Here is a 14,504-nt window from a genome sequence, read left to right as displayed (position 1 = left end):
CTGGCATGCCAGATTAGAAGTCCGCACTCCTAACCACTACACCAAACTGAGAAGCATACTCATACAGAGCATTTTGGATTGGAGTTCAAACAATGTTCTGATCTCTCTCTCACACACGCACTCTCTCTCTCACACACACACACTCCGAGATGTTAAATTGTGTGTGTGCTGCTTTCCCTTATACAATGCAGCCTATGAAGGTAATCAGAACAAGAAAACTTTTTGTTTATGATATGAACAAAACACAGAGGAAAGTAAGGTATCAAGCTCAATGTTACTTACGGTTGTTCATACCAAAGTTTAAATGTACATTTAGAATGTCAAGAATATTTGGATATGGAATTTTTGAAAAAAAATTCTAACAAATACAAAACTTGTGATTATAATTCCATTTTAAAACGCCATTTGCGAGCCTTCGGGGAGAGGCTAGTAATACATTTAATAAATAATAATTATATATATATATACACACACACACATTATATATATATATATATATATATATATATATAAAAACAGTGCAATTTGGCTGTGTAGATCTGGTTTTCTCAAGCAGGGTTTTGTGATCTGGTTTTCTCAAGCAGGGTTTTGTGAAACGCTGGAGATTCTTGATGGCCCTGGAAGGGTTTCCTGAATGGGTGGGAGTTAATTAATTTATATTTCTTAAACTTTGTTAAACATTTATTGGGTGATACAACTGTATATGGTCAAGTTGACCTGACCCCCTCCAATGGCCAATGATGGACCTGGAGGGGGTGGGGAGGGGAGGGGCTCTAGGTGGGCGTGTCCACAGCTCTGCTTCCCAACCATATTCTGCACAGTTGCACCAGTTTTGGGGGTTCTTGAAACCTGAAGAATGTTTCAAGGGGTTCTCCGCAGTATAAACATTGAGAAACGTTGTGCAAAGCTATTAGCTCCTCTGCTACTAACTCCTACCTGACTTTTTCAATGTCTTCCTTTCTCAGTATTCGGTCACCTCTCATTGGTTGATCTTGGAAATAGGCTGACCCTAGCCCGTCCTGTCACAACCCAGTTTAATGGCTTCGGTTTCCTTTAATGGCCTTTCAAAATTGCTGGTTAAACAAGTAAAATCATACAGTAGATATGTGATAGGTGTACTGTTTAAATGGGAATAGTGTGGGCAAAATGCCACAATGCATTTGATGACAATACATTATTGAAGAGATCTGTAGATTAAATGCAAGGAGGTCTAACTTGGCAGTCAGATCCTCAGGTTGTCCGTCATCTCCCTGTGGGAGGGTTTCAGTCCCAATCACCACAGTTCCTTTTGCTTGTGGCAAAATTTGTTTTCTAATTCAAAGGCAGAACCCTCAGGAGGGCAGCAGTTGTTGGCCTCTCTTTCTTAACCCCCCACCCCCACCTCTTCCTGCCCTTTGACAGTCCTACCAGAGCTGCCAGGAGCAAGCAGCAGAGGCTGCCGAGTCTCAAGGCAGAGAGGCCGCGGAAGAGGAGGAGACCAGCGACTCCGAATCCCCCGACTCCCCGAGCAGCGATGCCACCGAAGACCAGCGTATTGTGAGCAACCGTGACGTCCCCTGCCACTACTAGAGAATCGCCATGGATGGAAGGATGGACGGAAGGCGGGAGAAGTGGAACATCCACGTGAGGGAGGGAGGGCCTGCTTAGGGTTAATATTTGGGGAGGGAGGGGCCTGCTCCCACATCTTTTCACTCCTCCCCCCCTTCTCCCACTCCCTGCCCCACTTCTTTCCGGACCCCTCTCGGTATGGTGAAGGCCAGCCCTAAGGAGGGGTGGTGCCTGGAGCCGGCAACCTGAACGGCACCTTGTCCTCCCAGTGACCCCCCAGGGGTAGATCCACCTTCTCCCAGAGTTCCCATGAGCAAGCCTCCTAGAAACCAACCTCCAGGTGGAGCCCCTTGACAGATCTCCCAGAATTTCAATTCCTCTCCAGCCCATGAGATCAGCTTCCCTGGAGAAGAGGGCTGCTTTGGAGGTCGGGCTGTAGGACATCATATCCCGTTGAGGCTTCCCTCCCCAAACCCCACCCTCCTCAGGCTCCACCTCCAAATCGCCAAGAGTTGCGCAAAAGCACTACTGGGGATGTGGCTACCATCAGTGGCTGCCCTTGGTAGGGTCCCAAGCCCACCTTCCAAGGCAGATTATAGGGTGCTCTACACAGGAGGCCCACCCTTGCCCATGGTGGAACGCAGTGGAACGGCCTCTCCACCATTCCGCCGATTCTTGGCTTCCTCATCTCGCTTGAGCACAGAGGGCAGCCCCCCCTCCCCATTGCCGTCCTCTGCCCGAGTTCCCCGTACCCCCTAGAGAAGGGCAAGGGGGGGTTGGCAAGATACGCAAAACCAGAGGGAAGCCCGTGGGTGGGGAGGACAAACGGGGTCCGCCAGCACCTCCAAGATTCTATATATATATATATTGTATATTTTTTCAATGTTGTCCTTTGAGGTTTATTCTTGTTTTCTTGTTTGAGGCAAAACAAACAAAACCCCTACAGCTTGTGTCGCTTTGTAAAATTGTCAATAATATTAAAATAAATAATGAGCGAAGGGGCAGGGGGGGGGAGGGGGAAACCGGACCCGGGGAAGGAAGCGGAGCAGATTTTAAAATAAAAATGGGTTTTAAAAAGTAAGGCCTGGATTGCTGAGGACTCTTCTTTTGAAGGCGGTTCGCTTGAGGGTCCCGGTGGCCCTTCTGGTGCCAGAGAACCGGAGAAGGGATAAAGTACGGGGCTGGGGGTGGTATGGTGCTTAATTCCTTCCTGGATTGCAGACCAGTTGGTCTTACATGAAGCTGCCTTATAGAACTCAAGCTAGTTGAAGAGGATCTATCCTCCTTCCTCCTTGCTTTCTTTCCGCCAGAATGATTTAAGATCAAAAGAAAGTATCTTGAAGACTGTATAACAGGGGTAGTCAAACTGCGGCCCTCCAGATGTCCATGGACTACAATTCCCATTTGCTGGCAGGGGCTCATGGGAATTGTAGTCCATGGACATCTGGAGGGCTGCAGTTTGACTACCCCTGCTGTATAATCTTTCAGGGCAGGAGCACCCTGACTCCTCCAGCTCCTTCTCTCTTATCAAGCAGATATATTTACTGCCAATCCAACAAGAGCAAATACATTCAACATGCAGACTCAATTGCAGGTTAGAAGAAGACGAGGAAGAGTTGGTTCTTAGAATTGAACCCGGCATGCCAGGTTCGCACTCCTAACCACTACACCAAACTGGCACTTAATCCATGGTAGAAGAGGTGGCTGCATTAAGGTTAGGATTTAGAAGGTATGACTTTGAAGGCTTAAAAGGTTAAAATGTAGAAATACCTGAGCTGAGTGTCAGTTGCTTTCTCCAGGTTGCTATCTTGGGTTCCCAAGGTCAGTATTTCCTACTGAGACTGGCAGCAGCTCACTGGGGTCTCAGGCGGGGTCTTTCAGATCAACCCCTTACCTAAGAACTAACATGAGGCAGTAGTTTAAAGTGGCAAACTGTAATCTGAAGAGCTGGGTTTGATTCCCCGCCCCTCCACATGCAGCCAGTTGGGTGACCTTGGGCCTATCACTGTTCTGTCAAAGCTGTTCTCCCAGTGCAGATCACTCAGAGCTCTCCCAGCCCCACCTAGCTCCCAGGGTGTCTGTTGCGGGGAGAGGAAGGGAAAGGTGTTTGTAAGCTGCCCTGGGACTCCTTCAGGTAGTGAAAAAGCTAGGTCTAAAAACCAACTCTTCTTCTGCTTCTTCTCATCTCTTTACCTGGAGAGGCTGGGGATCAAACCTGGGACCTTCTGCATGCCAAGCAGATGCACTACCACTGAGCCACAGCACCTCCCCATAAAAAAGCTCTGTCGTTCCTTTCCAGTGCCTACTAGACCTTAGCTCATGCATGGAAGGTTCAGTTGGGGAATTATCTGTGATTGGTGCTAGGGGTGGCTGGGAAGGCTAACATGGCGGCCCCTCAAAGTACAGGAGTGACACTCAGGGTCTTGAGAGCCTTGTGTGGTTCTTCTGGGCACCCATCCCGAATGGGGCACCTGCCCCATGTTACAGGGAAGTGGGCTATGCTGTTGTGTCAGAGCTCTTTCAGCCCCAGCTGCCTCACAGGACGTCTGTTGTGAGGAGAGGAAGGGAAAGGTGCTTGTAAGAAGAACAGCTGGATCTTATATGCTGCTTTTTTCTACCCAAAGGAGTTTCAAAGTGGCTTCCAGTTGCCTTCCCTTTCCTCTCCCCACAACAGACACCCTGTGAGGTGGGTGAAGCTGAGGGAGCCCTGATATTCCTGCTCTGTCAGAACAGCTTTCTCAGTGTTGTGGCAAGCCCAAGGTCACTCAGCTTGTTGCATGTGGGGGAGTGCAGAATCGAACCCAGCTCAACAGATGTCCACGCTCCTAACCACTACACCAAGCTGGCTGGTGTAAGCCACTTTGGGATGTCTTCAGGTAGTGAAAAGCAGGGTATGAAAATCAGCTCTTCCTCTGTAGTTCTATTGATTTCTGACTCTGACCCAAGTGAAGAGTTCTACGAGCCCACCCCAATGCTGATATGTCCCACCAGCCCCTGCATATGGAGGAATCTCTGGCCAGGGGGACTGGGGGGTTGCCTTGGTGGCTGGTTTCTGAGGCGAGGTCTTCAGGGGCAAAGGACCCTTCTGTGGATGTAGATGTTTCCTGGATCGCGTTCTGGGCCTTGATAACCGCGCCTTCGGGAAGCAGCAACTCGCCCACACTGGTGTTTTAATAAAATACTATGAATATTTTATTAATATATAACTTAAAACATAGCATTTGTGTTTAAAAATAATGTTTCCTCTTTCCGTCTGCCAGAGGAGGCCTGAAATCCACACAGGCTAGGGTAGATTCAAGGTATCCCCTGTGCAAGCACCGAGTCATGTCTGACCCTTGGGGTGACGCCCTCCAGCGTTTTCATGGCAGACTCAATACGGGGTGGTTTGCCAGTGCCTTCCCCAGTCATTACCGTTTACCCCCCAGCAAGCTGGGTACTCATTTTACCGACCTCGGAAGGATGGAAGGCTGAGTCAACCTCGAGCCGGCTGCTGGGATCGAACTCTCAGCCTCGTGGTCAGAGCTTCAGACAACATGTCGGCTGCCTTACCAACCTGAGCCACAGGAGACCATTTCATTCCTAAGTCTGCATAAATCAGAGTTTCTCTACTGCTCGCTCTCTGCAGTACAAATCTTGCATACTGTCAGCTAATAGGCTACGTCAGGGATTCCCAGCGGGGGTTCCGCAGCCTTTCCCAGAAGTTTGGATGGCCGCAGGCATCATTAGACTTCACTGGAGCACACTTCCCTGTTGCTCTACAGGCCTAGTTTTCTTTCTCCACAATGGAAAAAATGGTAAATGATCCATCGACTGACCGACTGGCTCCCGCATCTTACTGCAGTATCCACTGCAAGGGGCAGGTCGCCACTTTAGGGGGGCCTCGAAGCCTGGAACATATTTCAGGAGCTCCTCCACAGTCAAAAGTTTGAAAAAGGCTGGCTTAAGTAACAGCCCATGATCTCTGTGTTGGCTAGCACGTTGGAGTCCAGTCCTGGAAAGAGCTTTCTCTGTTGCTCCGGCTTGGTAAGCGCTACATCTCTCCGATTTGGTTTCTCCATCTTCCCATGATGCTTTGAGGCAGCTGCAGGTCCCAAGCGCTTGAGAACATCCTTGAGTTATCAAGTCTTGCAGACCAAAAATGAAGAGGGAGGCCACTAGCCTTCAGATCTTTCCTGTACAGCAGTTGGCGTCCAATCACCAACAGTGGACGTCCAATCGCCAATTGTGGACGTGGGAAAACATGTCCACTGTTAAGGCCCTCCGAAATGCATTTGCAAACCCTGGCCAGTCCCCAGGAAGGGAAAGGAGTCATATTTTCGTCGCCAAGTGAATAGTCAGTTCATAGGTGACCATGACGATCGCTGCATTGGGGATCTGTCGGATCAGGTGGGCCGCAAGCCCGCGGTAAAGAGCCGAAGGGCCCTCTTCTCTTGCCACAAGCTGCAGAGTTTGCACGAAGGAGCGGTAACGTGAGCCTTCCTCTCGAAGACGTGTCCGGATGACTTCTGGAGAGAAAAGAAAGGAGAGTGTTGAGGGAAGAAGGGGAGCTGGCTGGGAGGATCCCCAGACTTGGATGGATGGACACGGGGGAAACCACAGAATTCGAGCTGCTCACCATGTGGATAGGCGATGCATGAGGCACAGGTTTTTGAGATGGCAGCTGCCCCCATCAGCCCAAAGAAGTCCTGGCTGTTGGGCGGGAAGAGGAAGGACGGGGACCAGAACAGCCGATTTTCCCTCAGTTGCTGCTTCAAAGCCTCGTAGATGACAAAATGGATGACTGTTTCAGAGACTCCGGCGTAGGAGGCCGAAATCCCCCGGTAAAGGCCTCGCAGGCCCTCAGTGTGGTAAACCCGCATGGCGCATTGAAGGGCATTGCCACGCACTTCACCTTTGGACCTGCAGAGATCAAACCGAGTATAAGTGTATTCTTATACTACCTCTTTCCCATAAGGAACATTCCTCCTTGACTTGGCCAAGAAAAAACTTGTGTATTCTGCAGCAAAAGCGGTGAAATCCCCACAATTTCAGGTTGTTCTCAGGTTCCATGCTCAGGAAACAGCTTTGTTCTGGTTTTGCAAATGATGTTGATTCCTTTGTGGGGAGGGGAAAGGGGTGAATGAAGCAGGATTACAAGCCTGCAGTGCCAAACCCTTGGGAGGAATCTGGAGGCAGGGCCTGGTGCTACCATGTATCCTGTGCACTTACATTTTTTTTGTGTAACACAACTTTTTTCTACCTTTTGACCACAGAGGAGCCCCTGAAATTTTTTTTTCCAGATTTCAAGGAGCCCCAGAAGTGATGTCAGCTGGCCACGCCCCCTGTCACACCCCTGGAAGTGACATCACTGCTGCAACCTTAGCCTTGCTCCCTCCCTTCCCCTTTACTACTACTGTGGCAGTTCTGCCTCATGCAGGCTGGAAAGGAGCAGGAACGGAGAAGACAGCCCAGACCCCCCCCCCCCCCAATAAAATGTCACTTCAGAGTTCCCGCAGACCCCTGGTTGAAAATTCCTGCTCTGGCATATGAAAGCTTTGCCACTGCAAAATCCTAGAGAGTCTCCTCTGTCACATGTTTTTTTACAGGGAATGATGTGAGCGTATCAGCACACTGCATATGCTGGTGCGCATTTGGCTTCCCCATTTCCTCCAACCAGCACCCGAGATGCTGGCAGGCAATCAGAAGGAATGCTGGGAGGCATCATGCTATAGGACAGGGGTGGGCAAACTGTGGCTCTCCAGATGTCCATGGACTACAATTCCCATGATCCCCAGCCAGGATCGTAATTGTAGTCCATGGACATTTGGAGGGACATGGTTTGGCCAACCCTACTATGAGAATCCCTGCATCGAAATCCTGCCTTCCCATCACTGGAAACCTTAATCAGAAATTACTCAGGCTATAGAAACTGTGTAGGCATCACCTGGCAACTTTTGACATTTTTCTTCAGGGGAAAAGAAAGGTGGGAGAGGAAGAAGGTGGAATCCCTTGGGCAGCTGAATACTGTGCTTGACTCCCAGTGCTGTGCTTTTCAGGAATGGGGGGTATGTCCATCCTTACAAAAATCCCCACTCCCACATGTGCGGGTGGTCTCCACACAACTGCTGGCTTTCCACAAGGCCTGTGACACATGGATGCAATCACTCTACCGGTGTCTGAGAAGGAAAAGGCCCTTCTTCCCTTACCTGGCTTCCAGCTGCATTCTGGTCTTCACCAGCCAGATGGGGTTGGTCAGCGTGGCCGAAGTAACTCCTGTGAAGAGGAGGAGGAAGTGGCAGTCAAAGGTCTCTCTCTCTCTGCAGTGGGGTGGCTAAAGGTTGGCAGGAGTCGGAAGGACTCATTCAGGGATTCTCGGCCAAGAACAGCCAGGATGCGGCCTAGCCAAAGGTAGGTCTTTTCATATCCGACTGATGATCTGATGTAGTCCGTTGACATCTGGAGAGCCACAGTTTGGCCACCCCTGCTGGGGGCAGCCCAACTGTGGCTCTCCAGATATCCATAGACTACAGTTCCCATGAGCCTCTGCCAACATGCTGCCAGCAGGGGCTTATGGGAATTATAGTCCATGGACATCTGGAGAGCCACAGTTTGGCTACCCCTGCATGTTTTGAGAGTAGGTTTGTCAAAGGGCATTCCCTTTCATATTCTTTTGGGCTTCATTCCCATACTTAAAATTCAATCATTAAAAGATTCTTTTCCTCCTCTTCCAATTGTTTCTTCTTCCTCTTGCCTTGGTCCACCCCTCTTTTCTCTTCCCAACAGTGAAGACACAGATCTCCACACGGAAGGTTTGATCCCTTATTCATGGCAGACGTATACAACGCTGTATCCGTTTCTTTAATATTATGCCCCATTTCTAATGTCCAGTACGTAAAACGTGAACACATGAAGCTGCCTTTGGTCCATCCACTTCAGCACTGCCTACCAGAAGTGGCCAAACTGTGGCTTTCTGGATGTCCATGGACTACAATTCCCATGAGCCCCTGCCAGCAGCATGGTCTACTCAGACTGGGAGAAACTCCCTAGGGTCTCAGGTTGAAATCGTTCTCATCATCCACTGATTGGACCTATTAACTGGAGATGCTGGGGATTGAACCTGGGACCTTCTGCCTACCAAGCAGAGGCTCTTCCACTGAGCTACGCAGTGCAATGGATACACATAGTGGGTGTTTACCTGCACAGGCTGCTGACAGCATATGAACTTTCTTGGACTCAGGTACCAGCACCATGTTGAGTTTCTCCTTCGCTCCTGAATATGCAGCAAAGTAAATGGCCCTGGAAGAGGAGAAGGAGAAATGGTGTTATCAACCCAGGAGTTGGAGCCATAAAGTGTACTTTTGGTGTCTTTGCTCCCCCAAATTCTATTTCGGTGTTTCTTTGGAGGCTGCTGAGGGGAGAAAAGCAAAATAAAAATACTCCAGTAAAATCCGTGGGCTGGTTTCCTTGGATGCAGGGAAGGGGAAAAGTCCCGAAGCCTTTTACGTTGCCTATGAAACTGGGGTATGTGGGGGAGAGCTTTTAAAGTCGTAGTTAACTTATGGTAGCCCCTGTCTGGTTTTCAAAACAAGAGGTATTCAGGCCTGGCTGGCCATTCCCTGCCTCTGGGTAGCAAACCTAGACCTCAGCTCTCTAGCCTGGTGAGCCGGGTTTGATTTCCTGCTCCTCCACATGCAGCCAGCTGGGTGATCTTGGCCTCGCCACAGTCCTGTTAGAGCTCTTCTTGCGGAGCAGTTCTGTCAGAGCTGCCTCAGTCCCACCTACCTCACGGGGTGTCAGTTGTGGAGAGAGGAAGGAAAGGCTATTGTAAGCCGCTTTGAGACTGACTCCTTTGGGTAGTGAAAAGCAGGGTATAAAGACCAACTCTTCTTTCTTGGTCGTCTCCCATCCAGATACCAACCAAGGTCAGTCCTGCTTAGCTTCTCAGATCTGCTCAGAACAGACTTGCCAGGGCAATCCAGTCCATACAAAACTACGAGAGCATGTTATCACACACCATCCTAGTTCTCTGGCCACTGGGTGTCAGTAGAACTCCCTAAGCATGGGTGCTACGGATCATGCCTCTTTCATCAAGCCACCCTTCTGTTGAGGGAGGGGGACTGGGTAAGGGCTGATTCCAGCCAGACTCCCGGGGAAAATTGCATCTGGGAAACTAGGCGAAAGAATTTGCCCTCATTAGGCATGCGTACCTGGAAGGGGCAACTCCGACGAGATTAGGCCCCAGGCCTCGGAAAAGGGAGCGGACTCCTTCTTTCTCGAGAATACTTCTATGGAAAGAAGGAAAGAGGGAGCGGGTCAGGAGAAAAGGCCCAGAAGGCATACCCATATCCCTGTCCACAGTCTAACTTTCCATATTTTTCTGTCTTCCTTCCAGACATAAAGGTTAGGGCTATTGTAAGGATTAAAGAGAGGAAGAGAGAAAAATGCTAGGGACAGCTCACCTCCAGAATAGAGAGATCAGATGCCCTGGAGAGAAGAAATGCTTTGGAGCAGGGGTGGTCAACCTGTGGTCCAAAGCAAATGCTGGCAGGGGCTCATGGGAATTGTAGTCCATGAACATCTGGAGGACCACAGGTTGACTACCCCTGCTTTGGAGGGCATTGTACTCCAACTGAGGCCCCTGTCCTCCCCAGGCTCCATACCTGAGGTGTTTCCCAACCTAGATTTGATAAGTGTTCCCCATCCCCTGTGGGTGGCCAGGGGGTGTCTGGCAACCCGAAACAATGCCCTGAGCTCCTCAGGAGGACTGTCAACTTTCAACTGGGAGCCTCCTGGATTTATAACTGATCTTCAGCTACAAAGATCAATTCCCCCGGATAAAAGGGATGCTTTAGAGCAGGGGGTGGCCAAACTGTGGCTCTCCAGCTGCCCATGGACTACAATACCCATGAGCCCCTGCCGGCAGGGGCTCATGGGCATTGTAGTCCATGGGCGGCTGGAGAGCCACAGTTTGGCCACCCCCTGCTTTGGAGGGTGGACTCTATGGCAGCATCCCCCAATAGGACTATCCCTTCCCCAAGTCTCTCCCCTCTCAAGACTCCACTCAATATAATGTCCAAGGATTTTCCCAACTTGTGTTCACAACCCTAAAGATGGGATAAAGAATGAGACACCTTGGAGAAAATGGCTACTTTGGAGGTTTGCCTCCATGACAGTCTATCCTGCTTGAGATCCCTCTCTGTATAAAAAAGTATACAGAAATATCTCCTCATACTTCTTTATATAGAGAGGGATCAAAATGTGGAATTTGCTGCCAGGGGATGTAGTGATGGCCACAGGTGCAGACAGCTTTAAAATGGGATTAGACAGATTAATGGAAGATAAATCTATCTGTGGCTACTAGCCATGGTGACTGAAGGAAGCCTCCATGTTCAGAGGCACGAAAGCTCTGAATCCCAGAGCCAGGAGGTAACCTCAGGGGAAGGCCTCCGCCTCTATGCCCTGTTGCTGGCCCTCCAGAGGAACTGGCTGGCCACTTTGTGGGACAGGATGCTGGACTCGATGGACCACTGTTCTGATTCAGCAGGGCTCTTCCTATGTTATCTGGGGAAGGCCTCTGCCTCTATGCCCTGTTGTTGGTCCTCCAGAGGAACTGACTAGCCACTTTGTGGGACAGGATGCTGGACTCGATGGACCCCTGGTCAGAACCAGCAGGGCTTTTCTGACATTCGCCAGGCTCTAGCACTAAATCTCCAGGTATTTCCCACACAGGAGCTGGCAACCCTAGTAAGGATCCTTCCCGAATGTCTGCTTACAGAAGTCTTGCTTGTATTTGTGAAGTCACGACCACTGTGCTGCCACTATTTCCCCTTCTCGGCTTTCCTCGCTCAAATGGCTCAACGGACTTCAGCCTTCTTCCCAGGTTCCCATTCCTTCAAGTCCCCTCAGACATCATCCCTTCCCCGCTCACCTCAGCAGCTCGAGCACCCCAACTGAGGGGAGACCCGGGCGGATCAGTGCCCCGTTCACCCCTTGCAGCTGCACTGCAGGGAGGTAAAGAGGCCTCAGGCCCAGGGTGGAAGACTGCAGGCGTGTTTTCACCACTTCCAATGGGCAGGTCAAAATGGCTCCTGCTGTACCACCGAATCTGGGAAGAGAAAGAAGAGATGTCTAGTCAGAGCCAGCTCAATCAAGTTTCCCAGGTTACCAGCAGGACTGTTATCCTCACATGGGTCCCATTCAGTGAAGTTTCAGGGATGCCTCAAAAATTACACTGAGGGGGAAAAAATCATATGTGGGTTTTAAAACATGCACATTGTATAAACACACCAGTCAGCGAGTTAAGATTGCCTGTGGTGGCAAAGGTTTATGGCAACTGTGGCCCTCCAGATCTCCATGGAGTACAATTCCCATGAACCCCTGCCGGCGATTATGGGATGTGTTACACGTGAAACAACCAGACATGACAGTTGACTACCTTGGACCATCTAGAACAGCTTTTCTCAACTTTTTTTTACCACTGAGAAACCCCAGAAGCTTTCTTCAGGCTCCAAGAAACCCCAGAGGTGGCGTGATTGTGCAGAATAGGGTTGGGAAGCACGGCTGTGTTCAAGCCCATGTGGGGTCCCTCCCCTTCCCATCCTCTCCAGGCCCATCACTGGCCACTTTTGGGAAGGGGGAGGTGGTCGACATGACCACGTATAGTCAATGTCACCTGATAAGCCTTTAACCAATTAAAAATACACATTAAAATGAATTAACTCCCACCTATTCAGGAAACCTTGCCAGTATTGTCAAGAAGCCCCACGGTTTCACAAAACCCTGGTTGAAAAAGCCTGATCTAGAAGCTGCTCCAGGGATTTTGTCAAAGGCCAGTGGCTCTGTGAATCATAGAATAATAGAGTTGGAAGGGACCTCCTGGGTCATCCAGTCCAACCCGCTGCACTATGCAGAACACTCACAACCCTATCACTCATCCACTGTAACCTGCCACCCCCTTGAGCCTTCACAGAATCAGCCTCTCCATCAGATGGCTATCCAGCATCTGTTTAAAAATTTCCAAATTTGGAAATGTTCCACTCCTGTGGAAGGAGTGGGAGTCTGAGGGCAAGATCATGAGAACAGGGAACAGGGTCTTGACATCTCAGTGTATCGGAATCATCTACAAGCTCAACAAAGGAAGGACCGCTAGGCTAGCCATTCATCAGAAGTGGAGGGAAGAGGAGCTGCACCACTGGCCTCCATGCACCAGCTTCAACTGGTCAGCTATCTCGAAGCAGACCTTAAAAAAATATACAGCAGCCCCTTTTGCCCACTGAGTCTAACACTGCGGTACTCTTTGCACAATTACGGACCTTGAGATGGAGGAGTCAAGAGCCCCAAGTCCTGCCAAAAGCCTGCTGACTCAACTCACACCAACTGCCTTTCTAACCAATCAGAGCAGAGATTTCTGCCCTTTCATTACTGTTACGGCAAGACAACCGATTACACAAGGCAGGAGTGTGCGTAACCAAAGTGAGGCAACTGCTCCAGCTACCTCTGCGTGTCCTCCCTGCTGCTCCTGAGCAGTGTGTTACTGTCTGGATGTGCGTCACACACACACCCCGCCTCCAGAATTGCAACTGATTAACATGCTGATGCCTGGTCTTGGATGCGTTCCCAGCAGAGATGCCCAAAGAGCTAAAGTCCAGTGGGAGTCGAGGGGGTCCAACCATCACGGACTTGACACACTGGAACTGCTCTGAGGCAGTGATTTCCTAGGAGGTCATCACATAGTGCAGAGGTGGTCAAACTGTGGCTCTCCAGTTGTCTATAGACTACAATTCCCATGAGCCCCTGCATGTTCTGACAGGAGCTCATGGGAATTGTAGTCCACGGACATCTGAACAGCCACTGTTTGGCCACCCCTGGCATAGTGCCTTTCTGAGCAATCTGGAAATTGGTCCCAACCTTCACCTTCTTCCTGCCCCCATAACAGACCTAGTTAAGGATGCCAGCCTTCAGGTGGGCCTAGGGTTCTGCCAGAATTTCAGCTAATCTCCAGGCTACAAAGAGCAGTTCCCCTGGAGAAAAAGGCTGCTTTAGAGCAGGGGTAGTCAACCTGTGGTCCTCCAGATGTCCATGGACTACAATTCCCATGCTGGCAAATGCTGGCAGGGGCTCATGGGAATTGTAGTCCATGGACATCTGGAGGACCACAGGTTGACTACCCCTGCTTTAGAGAATTGACTGTATGGAATTGGAGCCAGTGTGGTAGGGCAAGAAGTTCTGAATTTTCTGCATTCTGAAGGGGGGTGGACTAGATCAGTGGCTCTCAACCTTCCTAATGCCGCAACCCTTTAATCCATTTCTTCATGTTGTGGTGACCCCAACCATAAAATTACGCAAGTGTTCTTTCACAGAAATTAAACTGAAACTGACCATGGCATGAAGATCCATTGGTCATGATTGTATATAAATTGGGCTTTCTCAGTTCAGTTCTGCCTCTTGTCCCACCATGCCAATCTCGCTCTTTTCCGCTGCTCTAGACAAACAAGCGCTCTATCTAGATCTACCTCACAAGGCTGTTGTGTGGCTGGCAACGCCCCCCCCGGACAAGCTGCTTGCCCTGCCGCGACCCCTATGAAAGGGTCATTCGACCCCCAAAGGGGTCCCGATCCCCAGGTTGAGAACCACTGGACTAGATGACCCTGGAGATCCCTTCCAACTCTTATGATTCTACGAATGCAACAATTTAAAAGGGCTCTTCATCAGTTCCTCGGCTAGGGGCTTTACGAAATTTCTGGGGTTTCTGGCAGCCAGGGACTTTGTGAATTACTTTAATGGGAAGGTTGCTTGTTTGGCCACTGGGCAGGAATGATAGTCACATTAGCGCACTGATAACTTAGAAACCTAATATCTAACGGGCTAAAAGGAACCACATTTTTTTCCAAACCTCTCCCCAAGGAGTCCACAAGTTGAATATAGTCCTCCTCTCCTTGAGCTATATCTTCACAACACCTCTGAGAAGTGGGTTGTAA

The 14,504-nt window shown here is 49.9% G+C and overlaps 2 protein-coding genes across 2 annotated transcripts in view; one reads left to right on the top strand and one right to left on the bottom strand.

The window, feature by feature from the left end:
- Positions 1 to 2,566, top strand: part of CLSTN3 (calsyntenin 3) — a 32,760-nt gene extending 30,194 nt beyond the window's left edge. Inside the window, exon 18 of the mRNA XM_077345738.1 lies at positions 1,402 to 2,566. Coding sequence (XP_077201853.1) covers positions 1,402 to 1,569 — 168 coding nt within the window. The 3' untranslated portion in view covers positions 1,570 to 2,566. The remainder of the gene's footprint in view (positions 1 to 1,401) is intronic.
- A 2,150-nt stretch (positions 2,567 to 4,716) lies between these two features.
- LOC143841438 (solute carrier family 25 member 36-A-like) overlaps positions 4,717 to 14,504 on the bottom strand; it is a 13,974-nt gene continuing 4,186 nt past the window's right edge. The window contains exons 2-7 of the mRNA XM_077345742.1: positions 11,456 to 11,632; positions 9,735 to 9,812; positions 8,723 to 8,823; positions 7,734 to 7,800; positions 6,164 to 6,447; positions 4,717 to 6,053 (exon numbers count right to left, since the gene is read on the bottom strand). Of these exons, the coding sequence (XP_077201857.1) occupies positions 5,857 to 6,053; positions 6,164 to 6,447; positions 7,734 to 7,800; positions 8,723 to 8,823; positions 9,735 to 9,812; positions 11,456 to 11,632 (904 nt within the window). The 3' untranslated portion in view covers positions 4,717 to 5,856. The remainder of the gene's footprint in view (positions 6,054 to 6,163; positions 6,448 to 7,733; positions 7,801 to 8,722; positions 8,824 to 9,734; positions 9,813 to 11,455; positions 11,633 to 14,504) is intronic.

The sequence above is a fragment of the Paroedura picta genome, chromosome 7 (assembly GCF_049243985.1).
Source record: "Paroedura picta isolate Pp20150507F chromosome 7, Ppicta_v3.0, whole genome shotgun sequence".
Taxonomy (NCBI): Eukaryota; Metazoa; Chordata; class Lepidosauria; order Squamata; family Gekkonidae; genus Paroedura; species Paroedura picta.
The sequence above is the reverse complement of the archived record's forward strand: the minus strand, read 5'-3'. Positions and strand labels throughout refer to the sequence as shown.